The sequence below is a fragment of the Astatotilapia calliptera genome, unplaced genomic scaffold (assembly GCF_900246225.1).
Source record: "Astatotilapia calliptera unplaced genomic scaffold, fAstCal1.2 U_scaffold_11, whole genome shotgun sequence".
In the NCBI taxonomy this organism is placed as follows: Eukaryota; Metazoa; Chordata; class Actinopteri; order Cichliformes; family Cichlidae; genus Astatotilapia; species Astatotilapia calliptera.
The window spans coordinates 46807-72904 of NW_020535630.1; the positions used below are offsets into that span (position 1 = coordinate 46807).

At 42.8% G+C, this 26098-nt stretch overlaps 2 protein-coding genes across 4 annotated transcripts in view; one reads left to right on the forward strand and one right to left on the reverse strand.

Annotated features, from left to right (window-relative positions):
• LOC113017360 (uncharacterized) overlaps positions 1-26098 on the forward strand; it is a 148630-nt gene that overhangs the window by 30099 nt on the left and 92433 nt on the right. The window lies entirely within an intron of this gene.
• Positions 1-26098, reverse strand: part of LOC113017356 (NACHT, LRR and PYD domains-containing protein 3-like) — a 51427-nt gene that overhangs the window by 9324 nt on the left and 16005 nt on the right. For 2 of the 3 annotated variants that reach the window (XM_026160510.1, XM_026160508.1), the window contains exons 8-9: positions 23964-24137; positions 23492-23665 (exon numbers count right to left, since the gene is read on the reverse strand). In XM_026160510.1, coding sequence (XP_026016295.1) covers positions 23492-23665; positions 23964-24137 — 348 coding nt within the window. Of the gene's footprint in view, positions 1-22109; positions 23666-23963; positions 24138-26098 lie in introns of those variants that run through there. The other variant, XM_026160509.1, reaches the window with a different exon arrangement.

Here is a 26098-nt window from a genome sequence, read left to right on the forward strand (position 1 = left end):
GATGAAAAGCTCAAATGAAGACTCGATGTCCTGCACATGAGTGCCTGTCAGCCGTGTTGGCCCTGGCTTATCACAGGAACAGCTCTGCAGGGTGGCTCATTTCTTGGGCAAGAAGACCATTCAATTTCACCAGTTATTGACATCCATATTTCTTCACTTGCTGTCTGGTGGGCTTGTTCTGGTCCTGGAGCTGGCTGCAGATGGGGTACTCGTCTTCGTTTTGTTACTAAATGGTGCTCAACCTCATCCTCTTCTTCAAAGTCACTGTCAGACTCTGAATTTTCAGAAATGTGAAATATTCTGAAACCTCTTTGTCAACATTATCATCCGAAGCCTCTCTCTCTTCCAAAATCAATTGGATGGCCCTTGCAGCAGATAATCTTTTGCCATCTTGATCAGTTGTGATAAAGAACCACACTGGCAAAGTCTTATTTATAGTTTTATGCCCCTAATTAGCAGGTGGGACAGGGTATGAGAAAATAAAATTTGGATCCCTCAAGAAAGAGGGTAAAATGTGTGGGAATGTAAGAGCAGACGGTGTTGATAGTTGAATTTTCAACAATGTTGCAACTTTGTGCGCGAGCAGGAGGGGAAGAAAACACTATCAGCAGCACCAGAAAGGAGGAAGACAGAGTGTGGGAACACAGGACCTACACTTTCAACACTTTTATTAGACCTGGGTCCAGTGGACCCGAACACCTTGTATGTAATGTAAATGCGTGGGGGGAGGTACAGTATGAGGTCACTGAAAATTAGTTCGGATTTATGTTCTTCACAGAAAATAAGCCAAAGCCAATGAATTTCAGGTTGAAAAAATAATTCATTGTTTAATTTTTCTTTTGAGAAAAACTGAAAACGGGTCTCACAGACCCGAACACCATACACTCTGTCTTCCTCCTTTCTGGTGCTGCTGATAGTGTTTTCTTCCCCTCCTGCTCCCGCACAAAGTTGCAACATTGTTGAAAATTCAACTATCAACACCGTCTGCTCTGACATTCCCACACATTTTACCCTCTTTCTTGAGGGATCCAAATTTTATTTTCTCATACCCTGTCCTACCTGCAAATTAAGGGCATAATACTATAAATAAGACTTTGCCAGTGTGGTTCTTTATCACAACTGATCAAGATGACAAAAGATTATCTGCTGCGAGGGCCATCCAATTGATTTTGGAAGAGAGAGGGGCTTCGGATGATGATGTTGACAAAGAGGTATCAGAATATTTCACATTTCTGAAAATTCAGAGTCTGACAGTGACTTTGAAGAAGAGGATGAGGTTGAGCATCATTTAGTAACAAAACGAAGACGAGCACCCCATCTGCAGCCAGCTCCAGGACCAGAACAAGCCCACCAGACAGCAAGTGAAGAAATATGGATGTCAATAACTGGTGAAATTGAATGGTCTTCTTGCCCAAGAAATGAGCCACCCTGCAGAGCTGTTACTGTGATAAGCCAGGGCCAACACGGCTGACAGTTACTCATGTGCAGGACATCAAGTCTTTATTTGAGCTTTTCATCCCAGATTCCATCCAGAAAATTATTCTGGATTGCAGTAATCTAGAAGGAAGGTGTGTTTTTGGAGAGAGGTGGAAGTAGATGGACCAAATTCATCTAAGAACCCCAAAGGCCTACTTTGGGGTTCTTATCCTTGCAGGAGTTTTCAGGTCCAAAGGGGAATCCACAGAATCCCTGTGGGATGCAGAAACCGGCAAGAACCTTTCAGTGCATCAATGTCTCTGGAAAACTTCCACAAAATTTCCAGGATTATCTGTTATGATAACCGAGACGACAGACCAGCTCGATGGCAGTGAGATAAGCTAGCTGCCATCAGGACAGTGTGGAATAAGTGTGTGCACCACCTGCCCCTGTTTTACATCCCTGGGCCTAATGTCACCATTGATGAGCAGCTGATCCCATTTAGTTGTGAAACATATTGCTTCACGTGTAAATGTGTTGTGTCTTTCCACTCACTCCACTTGATTACAACTGATTTATTTTTTTATAACATTTCATAAAAAAAAAAAAAAAAAAACGAGAAGCACATTAATTCATAAATGTGATCTAACAAAGGTAAAGGGAAAAAATTAACCATGTTTACTGTTCATATGGTTTGTAATTGGGATGAAGTAAACATCTGTTGAGTAATTTAACATAAAATTGTTTGATAGTGTTAATTTGGAAAGCCAAAACTCTAGCGGGTCCACCAGACCCATGAACACTGGCTGAGTAACAAAAATATGAACACCACACAAGGGTTAAGTACAGTCTGTACTTTTGCCAACTCTGCCTAATAAAGTGGCAGTCACTTGTTTATGAGCCATTTCCCTTCAGCTTTTTTAGCCGACCTGTTTACCTCCAACGTTTTTTTAGCAGCAGCGAGCCACAGACCGAGTCCGGCAGTAGCAACTAATCCACCACAACTTCTTCAGAAATGACATCGTGTTTGTGACGATCATGGGTCTTATGACCCAGTGTTTTGAGTTTTAGTTCTTTTGATGTTTATAGTGTATGTTTAAGCTTATTAGGTTTCCTATGTTCATTTGCTTATTAGTTCCCCCTTATGTTTTCAACTCTGTCAAGTCTCCCTTGCCCTTCGTGTGTTTCATGTCTGTGGGTCTTATGTTGTCAGGTCTGCGTCTCATTATATTTCCTGTTTTATTTTGAAGGGGTCCTGTGTTCCTATGTTCAATGTTTTTAGTGTTACTCTCTCCTTGTGACGTCGTTATGTTCATGTGTGTCAGCTATTTCTCCATGTGTTCCCACTTCCCTCATTATCCTCCTGTGTGTATTTAGTCCGTGTGCTTTCAGTCATTCTTTTTCAGGTCGTCTGCTCATCCATGTCACAACTTCAGGTATCTATGTCAGGTCACCATATTTAAGGTTTTTTCATGTTTAGCTTTAGTTCACCCAGTTTAGGTTATTGTTTAGTTTCACCAATGCCCTTTTGTTTGTACCCTTTTGGCTAGCCTCAATAAACGGCTTGTTTTTTGTTAAATCCGCGCCACGTTCAGTTTTTGGAGTCTGTGTTTTGGGTCCTTTTGTCAACACATACAGTCTGCCCCAGCCAGACTGTGACAGTACGACCTGACCATGTCGGACCAAGCGACACATAGTAGAGACGTAATCCATGCAGTGGAGTCGTTATGCTGCCAGTGGAGGCAAAGCTCTAGAGAGGAGGAGAGGGAGGAGTTACTTCACTCGTTGCGGGTAAGCGTCAAGGTTTTTCTCTGGTTATGGGAAGCGCTACCCCCCCTGATCTCGGACTACCTCCGCACCATCCTCCAACCCCGTCCACGGCAGCATCAGTGGCCCGGTGTGCGGGCTGTATCACCACAGCCCCGCGGCCGCACAGCCTCCCCTTCGCCTCCCTTCCGCCTGCTGTAAGCGTGCGAGTTGGCATGTTCGTCTGGCTTCCATGAGCAAGGAGTAAGACCCACACAGACTGTAAATTCCAGCGCTGGAGAGTTTCAGCCTGTGTTCTTGTCACCGCCACCCGAACAGGAGTTTGACTGTCCAGCCTCTGAGCCGACCGGGGAATCCCCTGTTTCGTGTTGTTCTTATAGCGAAAATAAAGACACTGTTTCAGAATCAGCCAGTACTAACTGTAGGCTGAGTAATGCAGTGCAAACCGAGCCACAGCCTAGAGATTTTGTCCCAAAGAGAACCATGGACAAACCAAGTAATCTTGCTGGGACCTCTGACGCTACACTTAGATTGAAAGAGACCTCCACAGACCTTAATGTTAATTGTGTGAGGAGAGGGGTGGAGGTGTTTTCTCCTGTGTCCTTTAATGTGCCTGGGGTCCCATCAAAAACTGAGTTACCTGTGGCTAATGCCTCCCTTCCTGAGTCTGCTCTGCTCATCAACAAGCTACTTAAAATAGGCCCCTGTGCTTTCATAGCAAGTAGGGATTTTTTTAGAGGAGGGTCATGACGTAAAGTATAAAAGGACTGAGTGTGAGATGATGTGTGATCATGTTTTGCCTGCTGCTCCTATTTTCAATGAACTTAAAACTGAGAATGCTGATAATGAACTCATGTTGGAACTTAAAGATGACAACATGGATTCAAATCAGGGTAACATGAACTGTGAAATGTCCCAACCTGAATTCTGTTTTCCTCACAATCGTGAGCAGGGTGTTTTTGGACTATTTACCTCCAGCCCTGCCACCTCCAATCAGAAGATTGAGGCTGAGACCAGGGGATACAATTCTACTGTTAATGAACATGTAGTGTCCCCTCATGGAGTTGACACAATTCTCCTGTGTTTCTGTGAGCACATTATTGGACAAGGTTTTGAGTTCCAAGGATTATGTTACCACCAGCACACAGCCTGAAATGTCACCTGTCTCAGCCATGGGTGCTAGCACAGCATTATCCGTACCCATTTCACCATACACTCTACATAACACCCTTGAGTTACAGTCCACCTCAAGCGTGGTTCCAAGTCAATGTACCACGTATCATGCTGGTCAGTTCTCATCGACCAGATTCATACCTGAATATTTCATGTTTGCCCAGGAGCTTATCCATTGTTGGGACGGTAAAATAAACACATTACAAAAACAAAATTGTTTTTAACTAATTTTATTTAAATTTTACAACATGTGCACTACAGTGCACAAGGGGAGATCATTGATCACGAATGTGAAACTAACAACGTTCAAGAGCTATTTAAGAAGATTACATGTTCCACTGAAATTTTTGTAAGCAGGATATTAAAACTTATTTATATAACAATATCACAAAGATGTAGATCAGGGATCAACTTAGAAGTCACTGACACTTCACTAGCTGTAAGCCATAGGTTCAGGAACAAGTGATTGCACTGGGCTTTCTATTTCACAAAAGTCAATTCATTTATGATATCTGAGGAAGTACTGTGATTTTTTATTTTTTTATTTGGAGATACAAAGGAACATTTGGCACTTCCCACATCTCACATGTGTTTTACTGTTGCACCCAACCATTCTACAACTGAAATGCCTTGGACTGTTAACCATTTCAGGCAAGTGGAGTGAACCATATTTTGCTACACTCTCATCGGATGGGGGCTTCCTTTTCTCGATTTTTGGAAAGAACTCCAGGAGGAGCTTAAACTCCAGATACTGTGAGTTCTTTTCACACATTGAGATCACTGATAACTTTTAGCAACGACGTGATCTTGTAGAAACAATTAGGTGTCATGGATTCAGCTATAATTGCGACTCTTATTTTTTACTTTACTGGAAAACATTTCTGCATTTTACCCATATTTTATTTTTAACTCAAAATCAAAAATTCCAGATTCTCCTACATGTTGGTTTTGCACCAGATAGGATGACAGATTTTAGGTGGCCCTGTGTTTTTCTCTATTACATCTGCCACTGCATCTCGATAATCTTTGTGTGGCTCTTAGTGGGTTCTCACCCTCTCATATCTGGCACACATGACTCTCATAGTTTGAAAAATCTATGTTTGAATCTCCCTCAATAATTCTGTTAAGAATTCTCTCCGCCTTTGTCAAAAGTTGTCTATTAGGAAACAGTGAAATAAATATAAGTACAAAGTCCCAATGTGTAGAGCACACATTAATAAATTAGTCATGTTCTCTGTGAAACTAAATAAGCCTAATTCTCAAAGACCCCTCAAATTATTTACTAGATGTTTATTTTTTTAATAAAATAAAAATCTGAGTTTAACAAAACATTTAAATGTAAATATCAAGTTTACCTTTCTTTCTTCCATAAAATGTGCTTGTGGGCACGCCAGCCATTTTGAAAAGGTGGGAAAAACAATTGACAAGGCCACACCCCCACACATGTGATATAATTTTAAAGGTACTGTTGTCCTCTCTAAGAAATATCAGGACTTAGAGGAGTGGCAAGTAGAGTATGAGAGCTACAAGCAAAAACTAAATGTGTACTACAGTGCGCAAAAATGAATTACTGGGCCATCAGGGGGTCATGAGGGACATTTATGACACGAAAAATCCCACAAACCTTAAAGTGCACTTGAAAAGCTCACACAAGAAGGTTAACCTAGCTTACCTAGAAGACCTCATCAGGGGGAGCACTCTCCCCCTCCTTGAAGAGCTCCCCCACTCAACCCGCATCCCAAGAAAACAGCTAACCCCAGATAAGGCAGCGTGATGTATCCCGAGATAACAGGACTGGGACATCTAAATAAATGTGTGAAACAATCGCCTTCAAAAGGTTATCAATTAACTTTAACCAAAATTAGGACCACTCGGTGCGGCAAGAGTTAATAGTTATTAGTCTCAACACCCAAGGATAATCAGAAGAGCATGATTGATATGATGGAACTGAGATTTTGTTACACTTAATTTTTGCAAAACACAACTAAAATTAAACTGAAACTAAGGAGTTTCAGAAAATAAAAACTAGACTAAACTAGCAAAGAATTGGTAAAAACTAATTACAACTGGAAAAATTGAAAATCTGGAGTTGAAACTAAATAAAAAATAACATCTAATGAAAATGGCGAAACGTTTAAAACCCTGGTGCAGAGATTGGCAAATCTGACCAGGAAATGTATGAGATGGATTGTCAGGACAGTCAGCGTTAAAGCCACTTTCAGTCCATACTAGGATGGCATTGGACATCTTCGGGGCGGGAGAGGGTTGGTGTGACCAAGGTGTGGTTTGGCTTGTTGCATGTATATTTGAGATCATGTGGCTCTGGATGGACCAGTTACCAGGGCATGGAAGGAGGACAGACTCATTAAAGGAGGAGAAGGGATTTCCTGGGATTGGAGATCCTCTGGGTGAGTGGTTGATTAAAAGCATGCATAAAATAGGAGTTATCTGTTGTTATTGATTGGTAATAGATTGATAATTGGCCACATTTACAGCTGTATTGACTTGTTGTGGACGTAGTCGACTTCAGGTTTAAACACTCTAATTAACAGGTTGAAAATAGTGACATTAAAGGAAGAGTATGCAGCACCACCCTGTCAGACGCCAGTGATGGCGGAGCTCACTGATGAATCAGGTGAGCTGGATTCATGGCTGATTCAAAACTAAGATCCCCCTGCTGTGGTTAGTAAGGGGAGAACAGGGGAAATAAAATTAAAAATAAAAGAGGCATTTATAAACGTTTAGGTGTCAAGTGAAATGGGAAAAAAGGGGGTGTTTTACTGTTATTTTAATATCAGCATTATTATTGTATGAGAATCATGCAACAAACATTGCATCGATGATCATTTATTGAAGCTTTTGACCTTATACTAACATCTGTGTTCCTGTGATTGTTATAACCTCTGATGAATCTTCTATTTACAGGTGTTAGGATAATGATATAATTTTTATTGCAGGTGTAACCATGATCATTTTATACATATTGCAACTTGTTGCTCATTGTAGAGTTGTGCTCAAGTTAATAAGGGTTAAAAGCTACAGTCAGCGTGAATGTCTGACTGATCTATTGAGGGAAAAGGCTTCGAGCATAGAGGGCCGCACGCGCTTACAAAACACTGATATCATGTTATTCTTTGTGATCTTTTCCTCAATTATGTCTTTAAGTTTAGTTTAAGTAGTGGCAGTTAATTAAACGACATTTATTAAAATATTAAATACCTGAGTCAGAAAATTACACGCAGATCACCTTAAGAGTCTGGGAAACTTTGTAGCGGCTTAACTTTTTTTTTTGAATGTTCTAGCTCTGTTGATTTGACACATTGGAATGTGTCAAAAAAGGGGGGGAAAGTTGAGCTTTAACATCAAACAAGGATTATTTGAACATTTTATAACTTCATTTGTGTCTTTAATACCTTAGGAATGGTAAAGCTTAAGCTAATAGCGGTCCGAGAAGTTTCTGGACTTTTTTAGAGAATCAGTGAGAAGCATAGATCATCACGTCCATGTTTAAGCATTAATCATTGAAATGAACTGAGTAGCGTTTAGAAGATTTGTTAATTTCTTTGTCTTTGTTAAAAAGAGTGGTTGCAATAATTTTCAGACACACCTTGCAAATGTGCTTATAATGAGTTGGCACTTGGTCTTTTGAAGGTCATAAGCTTCATTCGGCGTGATTGTCCGGACTGATATATTGCAGGTATTGACTTTGAGTGCAGAGGGCTAAATGCAAACACGCTTACACACACATATGATTAGAATAAGTCCCTGGGACATTCTGAATGTTTTAAAACCAATTCTGAGTCACTAGAAGGTCAGTAGATAACAACATTAGATTATTAGGGTTAGGAAGAGAGGTGTTTTGGTTTTCTGTCTCTTACAGAGAAAGGAACAGACACCAGACGAGGTCACAGATATGCGAGGATCCTCCGCAGCAGAGACAGACACAGTGACTGCCGAGACACCAACTGGGTCCAAGGGTCATGGCGTTTGGGCTCCAGCTAGTCACCACAAAAGGATGGATCCCATAAACACAGCAATAACCATGAAGGGGTTGGCGGAAATCCGGGAACACCAGACCAACGAAGTTCGAGAGGCTTTTGGGCAAAAAGGGGACACCTTCCTGTTCCTTTTTCTGGAGGATACACAGATCGTTGTTTGAAATCGGGGCAGAATAATCCCCTGATCTGTGCCACGACTGAAGGGTTGTCTAACCCCTAAGGTTGAAGAATGAAGAGCAGAGGATCACCCAACTGGACGACACTGGTAGCTGCAGCAATAAAATAAAGGCTAAAAGCTGTGGGAGACCTGGGGAGTGTCATCTGTACCCGCTATTGTTGGAATAATAGTTTTTCTTGCATCTGAATTGCGCAAACATAGAGGTCATCCCACATATGGTTCGCCCCTCAGGGGGACAAAGGACCTCAGGAGTGAGAAGAGATGAACCCGGCCACACTGAATTGAAGGGTGTTGGTGAGGTCATTATTCTAATGACCTCATCAGGGGGAATTGTTAGATTATAATATTATTTTATGCCATGTTATACCCCTAATTAAAGATTGTGAATTATTATATAGTTTTAGTTTGCATTATTCTCCTGAATTAGAAGAAGCTGATAACTATTGCATTAGTTAAACTGATGTGCATTATATTAAACTGTTGACTTATTGTGAATGGATGATATTGTTTTATGATGCATTATACTGCTGAGTTATAAGAAATACTGTTTGCAGAAAGTCATCGCCTTATTTGTCTGATTAGAAGAGAACAGAACATACTGGAGTTTTCTGCCCCATCTCAGCAGGAGCAGATAAACAGGGAGCCAAGGTCGTAGCTTAGGCGCTGTGTGAGAGAAAGCATGTGAATGTTTAGGCTTTTATGATAAGGTGGAGGCACCAGAGGCTATAAAAGTTTGAGCAATGCTCCACCATTTTGAGATTTGATGCTGTCTGCATACAGTTTCCATCTCCCACGTGTGTGATCATTAAAATCATCGTTTGACTTGACCCGGCCGGACCAGTGTTTTTATTGTGGTTTTTCTCTTGTCTCCATCCCCAATATTTTGAACCATAACACCATGAAGGTTTAAGTCATGTTTTTGTAGGTAATATTGTTATCCTTGTTTTCGCTATGGCTGACCCAGCTTATCTGGGCCATAAAGATATGTCATTGATTGAGCCTGAAAGGAGGAATGTAGAAACAGGGCTTTCTGTTTTAGAGCCTGTTATGACAGCCAACATGAGTCTTGAAGGGAATGAGCTGGTCTCTGCCTCAGGACTTCTAACATCTGTTTTCTTCTGGACTGAGGATAGGATGTCATGTGAACGCTGCAAACATCTCTGTTCTTCAGCTGGAGGGCCCGAGGAGCCCGTCCAGCCTCATGTCACGTCAGCTGGCGGGCCCGAGGAGCCCATCCAGCCTCATGTCACGTCAGCTGTCGGGCCCGAGGAGCCCGTCCAGCCTCATGCCTCGTCAGCTGGAGGGCCCGAGGAGCCCGTCCAGCCTCATGGCTCATCAGCTGGAGGGCCCGAGGAGCCCGTCCAGCTACCACCTGTGGTACCACCCTCACGGTTGCCTGGTCCAGCCACGTCCTCGGCTTCTGCTTTGCGTGGTTCTGCCGCGCCCTCGGCTTCTGCTTCGCGTGGTCCTGCCGTGCCCTCGGCTTCTGCTTCGCCTGGTCCTGCCTCACCGCCAGCGCCTGCCAAGCTACGTCTGCGACTGGGCCTTCGCTGGACACTTTCCGGGGCACCGGCTGGACGTCTTCACCGGCATGGGCGGCCCCCTGACCTCTTTAGCAACCACTGTGCTCATGGCAGGCCTCCTGGAAGTTTTTGCCGGAATCGCGGCAGTTTTCCATGCGGCTGCCCTCCAGACCTCCTCCGCCGCCACTTTTTCCGTGGTCGTCTCCCTGAGTTGGTAGATCTTGAACTGTTGAGCCGTCGGCCCCCGGGTCGTCCCCCCGACTTGTTAAATCATGAACTGTTGAGCCGTTGGCCTCCGGCCCGGCCCCCTGAGGAGTTACGAACTGTACCATGCGCTCCTGTGCTTTTGATTTGTTTTTGTGGCTTTGTGCCCATGTTGTCCAGTTGAACAGAATCAACCTTTGGAGATTTACTTACCTGGATGACTGAACATGCATCAACATGTTAGTCGATTATCCACCAATAAATGAGGAGATTTAGAATGTATTAACAGATGACAGATTAGGCTTGGGTATGTGATACTGTTAGCTGTAATAGAGTGGATTGTTGCCACCCAGTGGTAAAATACAGAAGTGCCTGTTACAGGGCTAGTTCTTGGTTGACCAATATATAACAACGGAAAAGGGTAGTTTCTGCACGCTAAGAAACAGCAAGTTAGTGTGTGATGTCCTGCTGTTCAATAAAGGCACCTATCCATGTCCTTCTGTCCTGATCTTTTCAAAGAGCCTAATCCAGAATATCACAACTGGCGACGAGGATTCTAAAGATTTCCACAGTGTGACAGAGGCTGTAGAAGGGCTGTGTTCACATGTAAAGAAAAAGACAAACCAAGACGTTTTCTTCACGGCTGCAGCGGAACAGCTTTTGGTGAGCTACCATGGCGATGCATGTGGGTCGTGTTGAAGAGTATAATGAATCGAAGGAAGATTTTGAGTCATATTTGGAGCGGCTGGAGCAATGGATGTTGGCAAATGATGTTTCCGATGAGAAGAAAGTGTGCATGTTTCTCTCTGTGATCGGAGCAGATACATACAGGCTGCTAAAGAATCTTGTGTCTCCGAGGGTACCGAGTACCATGGGATATGTAGCGCTGACTGGGGCGTTAAGTGCGCATTATAAGCCGACTCCAGTGGTGATAGCTGAGCGTTTTCGTTTTCAGAAACGTAACCAGAAAGAAGGGGAGGCAGTTTCTGACTATGTTGTCGCCCTGAGGCAGTTGTCAGCCACATGTGATTTTGGACAATATTTGGATGAGGCCCTGAGGGATCGTTTTGTTAGTGGGCTGCGTTCTGATGCTGTGCAGCGCAAGCTACTATCGGAAAAAGATCTTACATTTCCACGTGCATGTGAGATTGCCATATCCATGGAACTCGCTTCGAAAAATACGATGGAGTTCTCAGGACGCCAGGACCCTCACCACGTAAATGCCTTGACAAATGCTCCAAATTTTTTCAACAAAGGATGGAAAGGACAGAACAGGCAAGAGGGTAATAACAAGCCAAAGAACTGGAAGGGAGCTAAAAAAGACACAGGAACGAAGCAACCATGTTATCATTGTGGTGGAAAGCATTCAGCACGTGAGTGCAGATTTAAGAGTGAAAAGTGTCATGTTTGTGCAAAAATAGGACACATTGCACGTGCTTGCAGGAATAAAAAATTCAGTCAGCAAACTCAGTATTTGGAAACTGAGGATGAATGCTCAAGTAGGAATGATGAAGCTGAACTTTTTGGAGTTTATTCAATGTACTCCATCACCTCCAGTGAGAAGGGATACACAGTGGATGTTGCGCTTGGGAGCAAGAACACCACCATGCTGCTGGATACAGGATCAGCAGTGTCGGTAGTATCAGACAAGTATTATCAGATGCATCTCACTCATTTCCCTATAAAACCAGCCAGTGGGCTAAAGCTCAAGTCCTACTCAGGCCAACACATTGCTGTGCGTGGATATATTATGTTACCAGTACAGTATGGGACTCAAAACATCACCCTACCACTGATCGTTGTTCAGGGAGACAGACCAGCTCTGATTGGACGAAACTGGTTAAAGAAACTACAGCTGAACTGGAAACAGATTTTCACAGTACACAAGGTACTGGTGCAGAAAGAAGCAAAGCCAGGAGTACTAGAGGTGATTGAGCGCCATCAGGCAGTGTTTTCGGATGACCAAGGCTGCATAAAGGGATTTAAAGCTAGAATCCACACTAAACCAAACACCACACCAATTTTCTGTAAAGCTCGCCCAGTTCCTTATGCACTGAAAGAAGCTGTGGAAAAGGAGCTGGACAGATTGGAAAAGGTGAAGGTTATTTCAAAGGTTGAGAAAAGTGAGTGGGCATCCCCTATTGTTACTGTGCCAAAAGCAGACAAAACAATTAGGATATGTGGTGACTACAAAGTCAGTGTCAACCAGTGTGTTGAAGAGGAAAGATATCCACTTCCTAATACGGAAGATTTGTTTGCCACTTTAGCTGGAGGAACATCCTTCAGTAAACTTGACCTTTCTCATGCCTATCAGCAGCTACAGTTGGATGAAGAATCAGAGAAGTATCTGGTCATCAACACACACAAAGTTCTCTATAAGTACAATCGCCTCAGCTATGGTGTTTCCAGTGCTCCGGCTCTTTTCCAGTCTGTGATGGATCAAATCCTTCAGGGGATGGAGCATGTGACCTGCTTTTTGGATGACATCCTCATCACTGCTTCATCTGAAAGGGATCATTTGAAGAGGTTGGAGGAAGTACTCGCACGTCTGGAGAAGCATGGTATCAGAGTGAAGCTTTCCAAGTGCCACTTTCTTCAGAGCAGTGTGGAGTACCTGGGACATCATATTGACAGGGATGGTCTGCATCCTTTAGAGGAAAAGGTAGCAGCCATAGCAAATGCACCAGAACCAACAAACGTCACTGAACTGAAGTCCTTTCTTGGTCTTCTAAATTACTACAGTCGATTTTTGGAAAATCCATCCACCATTCTTCAGCCTTTGCATAACCTGTTGAGGAAAGATGCTAAATGGATTTGGACCATGGAATGTGGAAAAGCATTCAGGGATGCAAAAAGCCTACTGCTGCAGAACAAAGTGTTGGTCCACTACAGCACAAATCTGCCATTGAAGTTAGCCTGCGATGCATCACCTTATGGATTGGGCGCAGTCATCTCTCATGTCATGGAAAATGGAGAGGAAAGGCCTGTGGCTTTCGCATCAAGAACATTAACTGAAGCTGAGCGAAAGTATGCCCAGATAGAAAAAGAGGCCCTTGCCATAATTTTTGGAGTAAAGAAATTCCATAAATATCTGTATGGAAGGAAATTCACCCTCATAACAGATCATGAGCCACTGCTGGCTATACTAGGGCCAAAGTCAGCTGTCCCAACACTCGCTGCACTAAGAATGCAACGCTGGGCTCTTATTCTAATGGCATACAACTATGACATTGAATATAGAAGATCAGCTGAACATGCTAATGCAGATGCATTGTCACGTCTACCTCGGAATACGCCAGACAACATTGCAGAGGAGGGAAGTATCTTCTATTTCTCACATGTGGAAGAGCTACCAATAGTAGCTAAAGACATTGAGAGAGCAACCATGAAGGATCCAATCCTCAGCAAGGTCTGGAGCTACACCATGAATGGGTGGCCGAGTTATATGCAAGACGAATCACTTAAGCCTTACTTTACACGCAGACACGAGGTGTCAGCAGAACAAGGATGTGTTCTTTGGGGACAATGGGTCATCATTCCACCAGTTTACCAACAGAAAGTGCTGGAAGACCTGCATCATGAACATCCAGGTATCTGTCGCATGAAAGCACTCGCTCGCAGTTACCTGTGGTGGCCAGGCTGTGATGGTGATATACAAGAACTGGTTCAAAGCTGCTCAGTCTGTCAGGCTGTACAGAAGTCGCCACCCGTTGCACCACTCCATCCGTGGAAGTGGCCTGAGAGAGTTTGGCAACGGATTCACATTGATTTCGCTGAAAAAGGCAAGCAGTACTTTTTAGTTGTCATTGACAGTCATTCAAAATGGTTGGAAGTGTTCCCTATGCCATCCATTACCTCACACAACACCATTGAGGTCTTGAGAGGGTTATTTGCTTCATATGGACTTCCAGAAGAGCTTGTTTCAGACAATGGACCTCAACTTGAGTCAAAGGAATTCAATCAGTTTTTGGAGTTAAATGGAATCAGACACACAGCTGTTCCTGCCTATCATCCTGCATCAAACGGGGCAGCAGAGAGGTCAGTACAAATCCTGAAACGATCCCTGATGAAGAATGTGCTGGAAGCAGATGGTAAGGCCAGATTGCCACTCAGTCATCGTTTGGCAAACTTCCTTATCATGTATCGCAGTACACCGCACACTGTGACGGGTCGTACACCAGCAGAATTGTTCCTGAAACGTCAGATCCGGACTCGCTTCAGCCTGCTGAAACCTGAACTAAGCAGACACATTGAACAGAAACAGTCTGAGCAGAAGCGACACCATGATTACAAAACCCAACCTGTTCGTGTTTTTTCGGAGGGAGACGCTGTGCGTATCCGAAACTTCAGGGGGGGGAAAACAAAATGGACTCAGGGAACGGTTCTGAAGAAAATGGGAAGTGTTACTTACCTGATACAAGAGGGACAGAGAACACGCACAATACATGTGGACCACCTGTTACCATGGAGACAGACTGTGGAGAAACCCCCAGTTATATTTTCACCGGTTTCAGAGGGACGGCCAGAAGTGATTATGGACAGTGTTGTTCCAGAGATACCACCAAGTCCACCTGGGATTTTAACATCACACTCCTTACCTCCTGAACCACCTAAACAGACAACCGATGAACCACCAGTATCCACCCCAGAAACCACCCAAAGCCCATCTGTGGAACGCAGATACCCAGAGAGGCGCAGAGTTCCCCCAAAGAGACTAAATCTTTGAAAATGTAGAGTTATGTTTTAGTTATTTACTGCCAGTTATTTTAGAAGTGAAGAGTTAATAATGGAAGTAATGGCTACATTTGTTCGTAAGGGCCACAGAATATTTCTTTTTGGTGGGGGCAGTGAAATACATTCTTTAAAGGGTTGCTTATTTCAATTACAAATCTAAAAGGGGAGGAATGTAATAGAGTGGATTGTTGCCACCCAGTGGTAAAATACAGAAGTGCCTGTTACAGGGCTAGTTCTTGGTTGACCAATATATAACAACGGAAAAGGGTAGTTTCTGCACGCTAAGAAACAGCAAGTTAGTGTGTGATGTCCTGCTGTTCAATAAAGGCACCTATCCACGTCCTTCTGTCCTGATCTTTTCAAAGAGCCTAATCCAGAATATCACATTAGCAAACACAGAATGTTAACCAGGAACAACTCATTCATTTCCATCATTTACCTAGTTGGCAAATAAAAACCAAACCTCATCTCCTAATGCATTTACCTGTCCAAGTCTAGACAGGAGTGCTTGCCTCTAATAAACAACATTCTTCTCTCTTAACCTTTTAAAGCCGGTTGGAGCGGGCACACTCGTAGAACCTGAACCATGTAAGCTAGCGCAATAAATTTTTTTTGCATATGAAACCGGAGGAGTTGTACTTGAATCTTATGCCATCAGCTTGTCCTAGGTCACAGTTTCCTTCCACATATAGGTTTGTTGTTTTGTTGTTATTACCTATCTCTAATAATCAGCTATGTACCACAGGCCTTCAAGCTGGCTATAGTTAAACCTTTACTCAAAAAGCATCTCTAGACCCAGCAGTCTTAGCTAATTATAGGCCAATCTCCAACCTTCCTTTCATATCAAAAATCCTTGAAAATGTAGTTGTCAAACAGCTAACAGATCATCTGCAGAGGAATGGCTTATTTGAAGAGTTTCGGTCAGGTTTCAGAGCTCATCACAGCACAGAAACAGCTTTAGTGAAGGTTATAAATGATCTTCTTATGGCCTCTGACAGTGGACTCATCTGTGTGCTTGTCCTGCTAGACCTCAGTGCAGCATTCGATACTGTCGACCATAATATCCTATTAGAGCGATTAGAACATGCTGTAGGTATTACAGGTACTGCGCTGCAGTGGTTTGTATGATATCTATCTAATAGACTCCAGTTTGTGCATGTAAATGGAGAGTCCTCTTCACACACTGAGGTTAATTATGGAGTTCCACAGGGTTCAGTGCTAGGACCAATTCTGTTTACATCATACATGCTTCCCTTAGGCAGCATCATTAGAAGACATAGCATACATTTCCACTCCTATGCAGATGACACCCAGCTCTATCTGTCCATGAAGCCAGATAACACACACCAATTAGTTAAACTGCAGGAATGTCTTAAAGACATAAAGACCTGGATGGCCGCTAACTTTCTGCTTCTTAATTCAGATCAAACTGAGGTTATTGTACTCGGCCCTGAAAAGCTTAGAAATATGGTATCTAACCAGATTCTTACTCTGGATGGCGTTACCTAGGCCTCCAGTAACGCTGTGAGGAACCTTGGAGTCATTTTTGACCAGGACATGTTCTTCAATGCACATATTAAACAAATATGTAAGACTGCGTTCTTCCATTTGCGCAACATCTCTAAAATTAGAAATATCCTGTCTCAGCGTGATCCTGAAAAACTAGTTCATGCATTTATTACTTCCAGGCTGGAATTCATTATTATCAGGATGTCCAAAAAACTCACTGAAAAGCCTTCAGCTGATCCAAAATGCTGCAGCAAGAGTCCTGACAGGGACTAGAAAGAGAGAGCATATTTCTCCTGTTTTGGCTTCCCTTCATTGGCTTCCTGTTAAATCCAGAATTCAAAATCTTGCTCCTCACATACAAGGTCTTAAATAATCAGGCCCCATCTTATCTTAATGACCTTGTAGTACCATATCACCCTATTAGAGCACTTCGCTCTCGTACTGCAGGCCTACTTGTTGTTCCTAGAGTATTTAAAAGTAGAATGGGAGGGAGAGCCTTCAATTTCCAGGCCCCTCTTCTGTGGAACCAGCTTCCAGTTTGGATTTGGGAGACAGACACTATCTCTACTTTTAAGATTAGGCTTCAAACTTTCCTTTTTGCTAAAGCATATATAGGGAGTGCCGAATTATTAGGCAAATGAGTATTTTGTCCACATCATCCTCTTCATGCATGTTGTCCTACTCCAAGCTTTATAGGCTCGAAAGCGTACTACCAATTAAGCATATTAGGTGATGTGCATCTCTGTAATGAGAAGGGGTGTGGTCCAATGACATCAACACCCTATATCAGGTGTGCATTATTATTAGGCAACGTCCTTTCCTTTGGCAAAATGGGTCAAAAGAAGGACTTGACAGGCTCAGAAAAGTCAAAAATAGTGAGATATCTTGCAGAGGGATGCAGGTGTCTTAAAATTGCAAAGCTCCTGAAGCGTGATCATCGAACAATCAAGCGTTTCATTCAAAATAGTCAACAGGGTCGCAAGAAGCGTGTGGAAAAACCAAGGCGCAAAATAACTGCCCATGAACTGAGAAAAGTCAAGCGTGCAGCTGCCAAGATGCCACTTGCCACCAGTTTGGCCATATTTCAGAGCTGCAACATCACTGGAGTGCCCAAAAGCACAAGGTGTGCAATACTCAGAGACATGGCCAAGGTAAGAAAGGCTGAAAGACGACCACCACTGAACAAGACACACAAGCTGAAACGTCAAGACTGGGCCAAGAAATATCTCAAGACTGGTTTTTCTAAGGTTTTACTGACTGATGACATGAGAGTGAGTCTTGATGGGCCAGATGGATGGGCCTGTGGCTGGATTGGTAAAGGGCAGAGAGCTCCAGTCCCACTCAGACGCCAGCAAGGTGGAGGTGGAGTACTGGTTTGGGCTGGTATCATCAAAGATGAGCTTGTGGGGCCTTTTCGGGTTGAGGATGGAGTCAAGCTCAACTCCCAGTCCTACTGCCAGTTTCTGGAAGACACCTTCTTCAAGCAGTGGTACAGGAAGAAGTCTGCATCCTTCAAGAAAAACATGATTTTCATGCAGGACAATGCTCCATCACACACGTCCAAGTACTCCACAGCGTGGCTGGCAAGAAAGGGTATGAAAGAAGAAAAACTAATGACATGGCCTCCTTGTTCACCTGATCTGAACCCCATTGAGAACCTGTGGTCCATCATCAAATGTGAGATTTACAAGGACGGAAAACAGTACACCTCTCTGAACAGTGTCTGGGAGACTGTGGTTGCTGCTGCACGCAATGTTGATGGTGAACAGATCAAAACACTGACAGAATCCATGGATGGCAGGCTTTTGAGTGTCCTTGCAAAGAAAGGTGGCTATATTGGTCACTGATTTGTTTTTGTTTTGTTTTTGAATGTCAGAAATGTATATTTGTGAATGTGGAGATGTTATATTGGTGTCACTGGTAAAAATAAATAATTGAAATGGGTATATATTTGTTTTTTGTTAAGTTGCCTAATAATTATGCACAGTAATAGTCACCTGCACACACAGATATCCCCCTAAAATAGCTAAAACTAAAAACAAACTAAAAACTACTTCTGAAAACATTCAGCTTTGATATTAATGAGTCTTTTGGGTTCATTGAGCACATGGTTGTTGTTCATTAATGACTTTATTCCTCAAAAATACGACTTTCCTAATAATTCGTCACTCCCTGTAGTTAGGGCTGGACCAGGTGACCCTGAATCCTCCCTTAGTTATGCTACAATAGACGTAGGCTGCCGGGGGATTCCCATGATGCATTGAGTTTTTCCTTTCCAGTCACCTTTGTCACTCACTATGTATTAATAGACCTCTCTGCATTTAATCATATCTGTTTTTAACCTCTGTCTCTCTTCCACAGCATGTCTCCTTCTCTCACCCCAACCGGTCGCAGCAGATGGCCCCGCCCCTCCCTGAGCCTGGTTCTGCCGGAGGTTTCTTCCTGTTAAAAGGGAGTTTTTCCTTCCCACTGTCGCCAAAGTGCTTGCTCATAGGGGGTCATATGATTGTTGGGTTTTTCTCTGTATCTATGAAGCGCCTTGAGGCAACTTTTGTTGTGATTTGGCGCTATATAAATAAAATTGAATTGAATTGAACACCCGTGTGCACACCTGTGTGGATCAGGGCGCTTGTATTCAAAAGGTTTCCCCATGTAATGGTCTGCTAGAGGATGTAGAGAGCCATAGCCCCGCCCCCAGGGCATGAAGCAGGTGTGGAGGAGATCCAGCCTCCATGCCTGCTTCTGTCTGTCCCGTCTGTAACAACTGAAAATAAAATAAATAATAACAACAAAGGTCAATCAAATGGACCAATAAACCAAGGCCGTGATGATCTATTTGGCAAAGTAAATCCATTGGGTCTCCTTGTTGGTCTTCAGACAACAATTCTGACGGCTAAAGAACCAAATAGGAGGCAAAAAAACAAACAAAAAAAAAGAAAAAACTAGAAAATAAACGATCACGTTTTGAGTTGAAAACAGTGACAACAGATACAAAATCACATAGTTCATAATAAAATGACTGCTGTGAATCTTCTAAATCCAGTGGATGATGTTCAGGTTGTGTTTGTGCTGATTACAGAACCATGTGATGTGATGACTGCAGTGAAGAAGAGCACCATATACTGTCACACAGCCCCGATAGCAACATTACTCTGAACCAGATCTGTAGACCAGGTCTGGACTGGAGTCCACCTGTGCAGTGGAACAGATCAGGATGGGATCTGTTTGTTGTTGTCACCTCTGAAGAGCTTTGACGTTCAGTTTTAGAGAGTTAAAATCATTATTTGCGCCTAAGAAAGATCCAGTGTTTCTGGTCTAAATGTGTCATATAAATGCATAAACCACAGGATTTACCACTAAGAGCTCCTGTCTGGCCAGAATGCTGTTAGCCCCCTGTGTGGATGTTATAGCGTGGACAGAGTGAAGGCCAGATCAGTGAAAGATAGAAGAAAGCAGAGGAATAGAAGAAAGAAAAGGGACAGAAAAGAAGGGTGGTGGGGAAAAGTCGAGGGTGAAGCAGATGTACACAATGGGTCTCCACCTGCTGCCACAGATGGAGCTCCCACAGCCAGGGGAAGGAGTACTAGCGGTCCAGTGCAGCGGCCAGCCAACCACTGCAGAGGCCGGCCACTTCAGAGAAAGCCAAAGACGGGACCCTGGACCCCAAGAACCACCCGACACCTGGGGGAACCCCGACCGCGCAACTAAGAGGAACAAGCCATCCTCGGAAAACAACCCTCATAGGAGCAGGCCAGCAAGTCTCGCACCAGTTGTGACATCACATCCTGTGTCATGCGACACAGTCGTTGTGGTGCGTTGGTCAGTATTGCTTAATTTTTGTAACTTGATCCATTGTGCCGTGGTCATTTCATTCATGCTCATTTTTCCACCATTTTAATGATGATCCTGCACCGAAGCTCAGAGACACACGAATACACAGAGTGAGATGTTGAAGCAGTTTGAAAATGTGAATTTGTAGAAAGACCTTTGCAAAAAACACCCTCAACAAAGTCGTGGCTTCCAGTTTTGGCTTCTCCTTATCAGCTCGTGTGAAATGAGCTGAGACCTGACGTAAAAACAGTGATATTAACTTGATTCTCTTGGCTAAAATTATTTTAAAAAGAGGGTCAATCATGCAAATCTGCCAACAGAAGCCAAAGTTACAGCCCCTCAGATTTTAAAGAGAAAAGGCACGTTTCCAACACTCGGTTGTGCAAAGGGAAACAGGCCCACAGTGCCTGAGTGTGTGGGTAATTCTTCAAATAATATTCAAAAGCAAACATTTTTAAGCATGTAAATAAAATTCAATCATTTCTGCTCTTCAATACCTAAGAAATTAAAACTGGCAGATGGTACCAAAATGTGAAACGCCTGGCTATCTGTGCATTTAGTGCTGAAGGTTTTCACTGTTTACCTTCAGAAGCATAAATCTCTGCACAGATAATGTTCATATGTGGATTCCTGGTTTTCTGCAGTTAATTGTGTGCAATAAAGTCTAAAAATAAATACATCCACTTCCTTTTTCTGTGTTCCAGCCTCAGTGACTCTGACACAGTGCTGTAATATTTACACCACTGATGAAAACATTGCACTGTGTGCCAGGTGGCGGCCAGGAACGGAGGCCCTGGCGGACTGAGCCCCAGCTGTTTTTAAAAGTCATACACATGCTGTTTTCTTTGCAAATTTGCATTATAGGTGTCATAATGCGGCTGTGTGCAGGCACGATGAGGACCCAATCGCAAACTTATAGAGGCAGGAATGAACTCAAAAGTCACAGCTTTATTGCTGGAGAGCAAAACCATGCAAACTAAACAGGGAAACCATAAACTAGTACACAGAGAAACACACGGCCATGAATGGGGGACGACGCGACACGGAACTGAGGGAGACGCAGACATAAAGACACAGTAGGATAACAATGAACGCGGGAGCACACTTGGAACACAGGTGACACTGACAATTTAAAGTTTTGAGGGATAAACGTCTTAAATTTCTCTAAGTAGAAATATATGTAAAAAAAAAAAACAAAAAACAAAAACAATTTTAAATTTTTTTGTAGTTTATTGCAATTTTTTGCAATTTATGGAGTTACTATGGACTTAATGCATACATATTATTAAAATTTAGGCTATAACAGTTGTATTGATGTATAGCAACTTGAAATGCTCCCCAAAATGGTACTACGGCATGTAAGAATATAAAGTAAGCTCTGGCGGATTTGGTTCTATGGTAGGTCTTAAAGGGTTATGGTCTGTAGTCTACATCCTTGTCAAGGGGAAATTGTTTTTATATAATGTGATCAGCTTCATGAAATGTGCTTTTTATTGATCACTAAGCAATCTACATGTCTACGTGACTTTTTACCTAATAACTTTTGTGATGAACTTATTCAGCTAGAAACCACTTCCTGTTTTCAGAGAACAGTTAGATGTAGAGAAGAAAAACCACAGCTCTTTCCAAGAACATGCAGATGTAGAAAAGGGAAAAACCCGTTGCTCTGAGTGACGTTGTTATTTTTGTACACACACACACACACACACACACACACACACACACACACACACACACACACACACGCGCACACACACACACACACACACACACACACACACACAGACATGTATAAATAAAGTACGCAGGCAGTGATGAGACGCAGGTCGCACATTGACTGCTCACGCGTGTAAAGACAACTGCAGCGTTTATGTTTTCTAACTCAGGTGTCTTAGCTGAAGAACTGCGGGGTGATTTAAAGAAATCCCCCGTCAATCCTATATCCAAAAACTACTCCCACTATTTCTTTATTCCCCTGAGCTTTCCTTATCTCTGATTCTAAGGAGACTGCTGGGTCCGTGTTGTTCCTCCCCCTCCTGAAAAGGTGAAAACAGCAGCTGTGTTCAGTCACATAAATCAGTCTGTCTACTGCCATTCTCTCCATGACTTTCCCTGGATGAGATGTTAGAGCTTTAGGCCTATAACCTGTGATCTTAGTGGGGTCTTTCCCTGGTTTCACAGTTGGAATTATTAGAGCTTCTTTCCAGCTTCCTGCTATATTCTATTGCAGAAGAGCAGCAGAGCATTCAGTCCTTCATTGTCTAACTGCTTCATCATTATGTAACAAACATTTATTATCAATATAGACTAAATCTTTAGTCTCCATCTATCTGACTCTGAGACTCTGGAGAGTAACTCAACTGAATACGTTTTAATGTCACTTTCTAAATTTAGTTTGCAGAAATCAAACAAAACATGTGTAACATCAAAATGATTGGTCCCAGCAGAGGACCCTGTGAAACTACATGACTAATGTTAATGTGTGAGAATGTTAACTGTATTAATATATTATCTGTGTTCACTGTATTTCTACTGTGATCAACAGTTTTCAATGCTGCAGTCAAGTCTAGCAGAACAAGCTTAGTTGGAAGTCCCATGAAAAAGTCTCACTTGTGCCATTTCTATATAAATTAGAGGTTTATTTCAACAATACCAATAGCTGACCCATAAAAACTCTAAAACAATTTCTTTGTCAATCAATACAATTTTGATTTTTCTAATATAGCACAACTCTACATTTTCTATGAGAAATGAAGTGTATTTAATAATAAAATGTATCTCTCAGAGACAGTTAGAGAAAGTTCGAAAGCAAGTGTCTCATTCAGGTCTGTATCTGTTTGGTCCCATAGACATGCAGTGCCCTCAGGGGGAGCAATTTCATTTAAAGCTGCATTCACTGATAAAGGCTGCTAGCGCTCCAACCAGGAGGGTACACAGATGATTCAGGGAAAAAAAATCAGATTCATATTTTTGGGCTGAGACTTGAACATATATGTTCTCTTGGGTAACTATTAGGAGGTGTCAAAGTAATAAAATACAGGACCTTTGGGTTAGATATAAGATGATTTGACAAATCATGTCTGTTGTATATGAGTAAGCCATTTATTGATGTGATTCAGGCTTTAAATAGTCATCAGCAGAAAAGACTGAATCCTGACCTGAGAATTCCCAGTGTACACTGTGGGCTCTCCACTGCAGCAAACACAAGCTTCAGTCCTGAACCCTGTAGGTTGTTGTTACCAAGGTCCAACTCTCTCAGACTAGAGGACTCGAAGCTCACCACTGAGGACAGTGTTTCACAGCTTCTGTGTGACAGGTTACAGCCACTCAGTCTGAAAAAAAATATGACAAGCAAGACATGAAACACTTGTGTTTAAGTATATTCATGGTGTCACGAGGAGCTACTACATTTACCAATATTTCAACACTGTTTAAGGACACGCTGGAATTCTTCTTCAAAAGAGAAATGTGGCTCTTTACCGCAACTTGGACTGAATTCATTAAAAAATACAAAAACAAAAAAAGAAAGAAATACATACACTGAGGCCCAATTTTGTTTTATAATTTTTTAAAGGGAAATGGTTTAAATTACCTCAATTGATGAAAAAAAATTATATAGCCTCATCTGACCTCAGTGTTTCGAGTTTGCAGTAAGGACTCTTCATCCCAGCAGACAGAAGCTTCAAGCCTGAATCCTGCAGGTTGTTGTTACTCAGGTCCAGCTCTCTCAGACCAGAGGTCTGGGAGCTCAGGACTGAAGAAAGAGCTTCACAGCTTCTGTCTGACAGGTTACAACCACTCAGTCTGAAATCAAGGTGGACGGGAGACAAGATCAACCAAACAAATCAGAGCTTTATTGCTTTTTTGTTGTTTTTAAGCAGAAATTAGTGAGGTGGTGGTAGATTCTGTTCTTTTGGTTTATTACCCAATAACACACACATACACTAATATTTGTGACTTTTGTAATAGTAGCGTTTACAATGCAAAGCAACAGCGATCACAGATTGAAGGGGTCTGAATAAAACTACAATGCAGTGATTTCCAATTTCCAACAACGGATTTCTCCAACCACCACTCAGTCTGAAATTATGCAGACAAGATCAACTAAACAACTCAATTCAATTCAATTCTTTATTTATTTGTCACATGTAGTTATAGCTGGTACAACATACAGTGAAATGTTTTTTCTGGCTAAAAAAGTACTCCCCCCGACTGTGCAAACATGCTAAAAAGGATTTTACATAAGCTAAGAAAAAAAGGAAAAGAAACAAAAGTTAAAAGTAAAAAAATATATAAAAAAACAATGTAAAAGTCCATATGTTTGTGCTTATAAATATATATCCATGACGTGCAAGATATTGCACTGTAATGAGTTGAATGAGAAGACTATAAAAATATACATATTTACATAGTACAGATGTATATAATAAGGTACGGATAAGGTTCAGAGAAGAAAGATAAAGTGCAAATTATGTACTGTGTGTGAGATTGTCCATCATGTTGTCCGGTTTGTGTTTTGGTTGAGGAGTCTCACAGTTTGTGGGTAAAAACTCCTCCTGAACCTTTCTGTTCTTGTTTTCAGGCTACAGAGGCGCTTCCCTGACCTCAGTGGCCTGAACAGTTTGTGGGCGGGATGGCTAGAATCCCTAATGATCCTGATGGCCCTGGATCTGCACCTTTCAGCATAGATGTCCTGCAGTGCTGGTAGAGATGTTCCCATAGTGCGTTCAGCTGTGCGCACAACCCTCTGCAGGGCTTTCTGTTGCTGTACTGTGCAGTTCCCGTACCACACCATGATGTTGTTGCACAGGATGCTCTCAATGACACCAGTGTAGAATCTCCTCTGTATATTCTTGGAGATCTTAAACCTCTTTAGACGCCTCAGGTGATAGAGGCGCTGTCTGCCTTTACTAATGAGGAAGTCCGTGTGTGTACTCCAAGTGAGGTCCTCGTTGATGTGGACACCGAGGTATTTGAAGTTGGAGACTCTCTCCACAGGGGTTCCATAGATCTGAATTGGGGTGTGAGTTTTCTCACCTCTCTGTTTTCTGAAGTCAATCACCATCTCCTTTGTTTTACTGATGTTCATGGAGAGGTGATTTGCCACACACCACTTTGCTAGTCCATCCACCTCACTCTGGTAGGCCGTCTCGTCGTTCCCAGAGATGAGTCCCACCACCACTGTGTCGTCAGCAAACTTCACAATGGAATTAGTGGGGTGTCTGGCCGTGCAGTCCGCGGTGTAGAGGGAGTAGAGAAGGGGGCTCAGTACACATCCCTGGGGGGCCCCTATGTTCAATGAGAGTGTATGGGAGTACACATCCCCTATTCTCACTGACTGTGGTCTCGTGGTCAGGAAGCTATAAATCCACCTGCACAAAGATGTACTGAATCCCAGATCTTGGAGCTTACCCGAGAGGGTGTGGGGAACTATGGTGTTGAATGCTGAGCTGTAATCTATAAACAGCATTCTCACATAGTTCCCACATCCCTCATCTAGATGGCTCAGTGTGGTATGCAGGACCTGTGCTACAGCATCTCCGGTAGATCTGTTTGTCCGGTATGCAAACTGCAGTGAGTCGAAGTCGGGAGGAAGGAGGGAACTGATGAAGGGTTTCATGAGCCTCTCAAAACACTTCATCACTACAGATGTTAGGGCTACTGGGCGATAATCATTTAGGCTGGCTGGGCGGGTGTTCTTCGGGATCGGAACAATCACTGATGTTTTAAAGCAGGTGGGGACTACCTGCTGAGCCAGAGAGGCA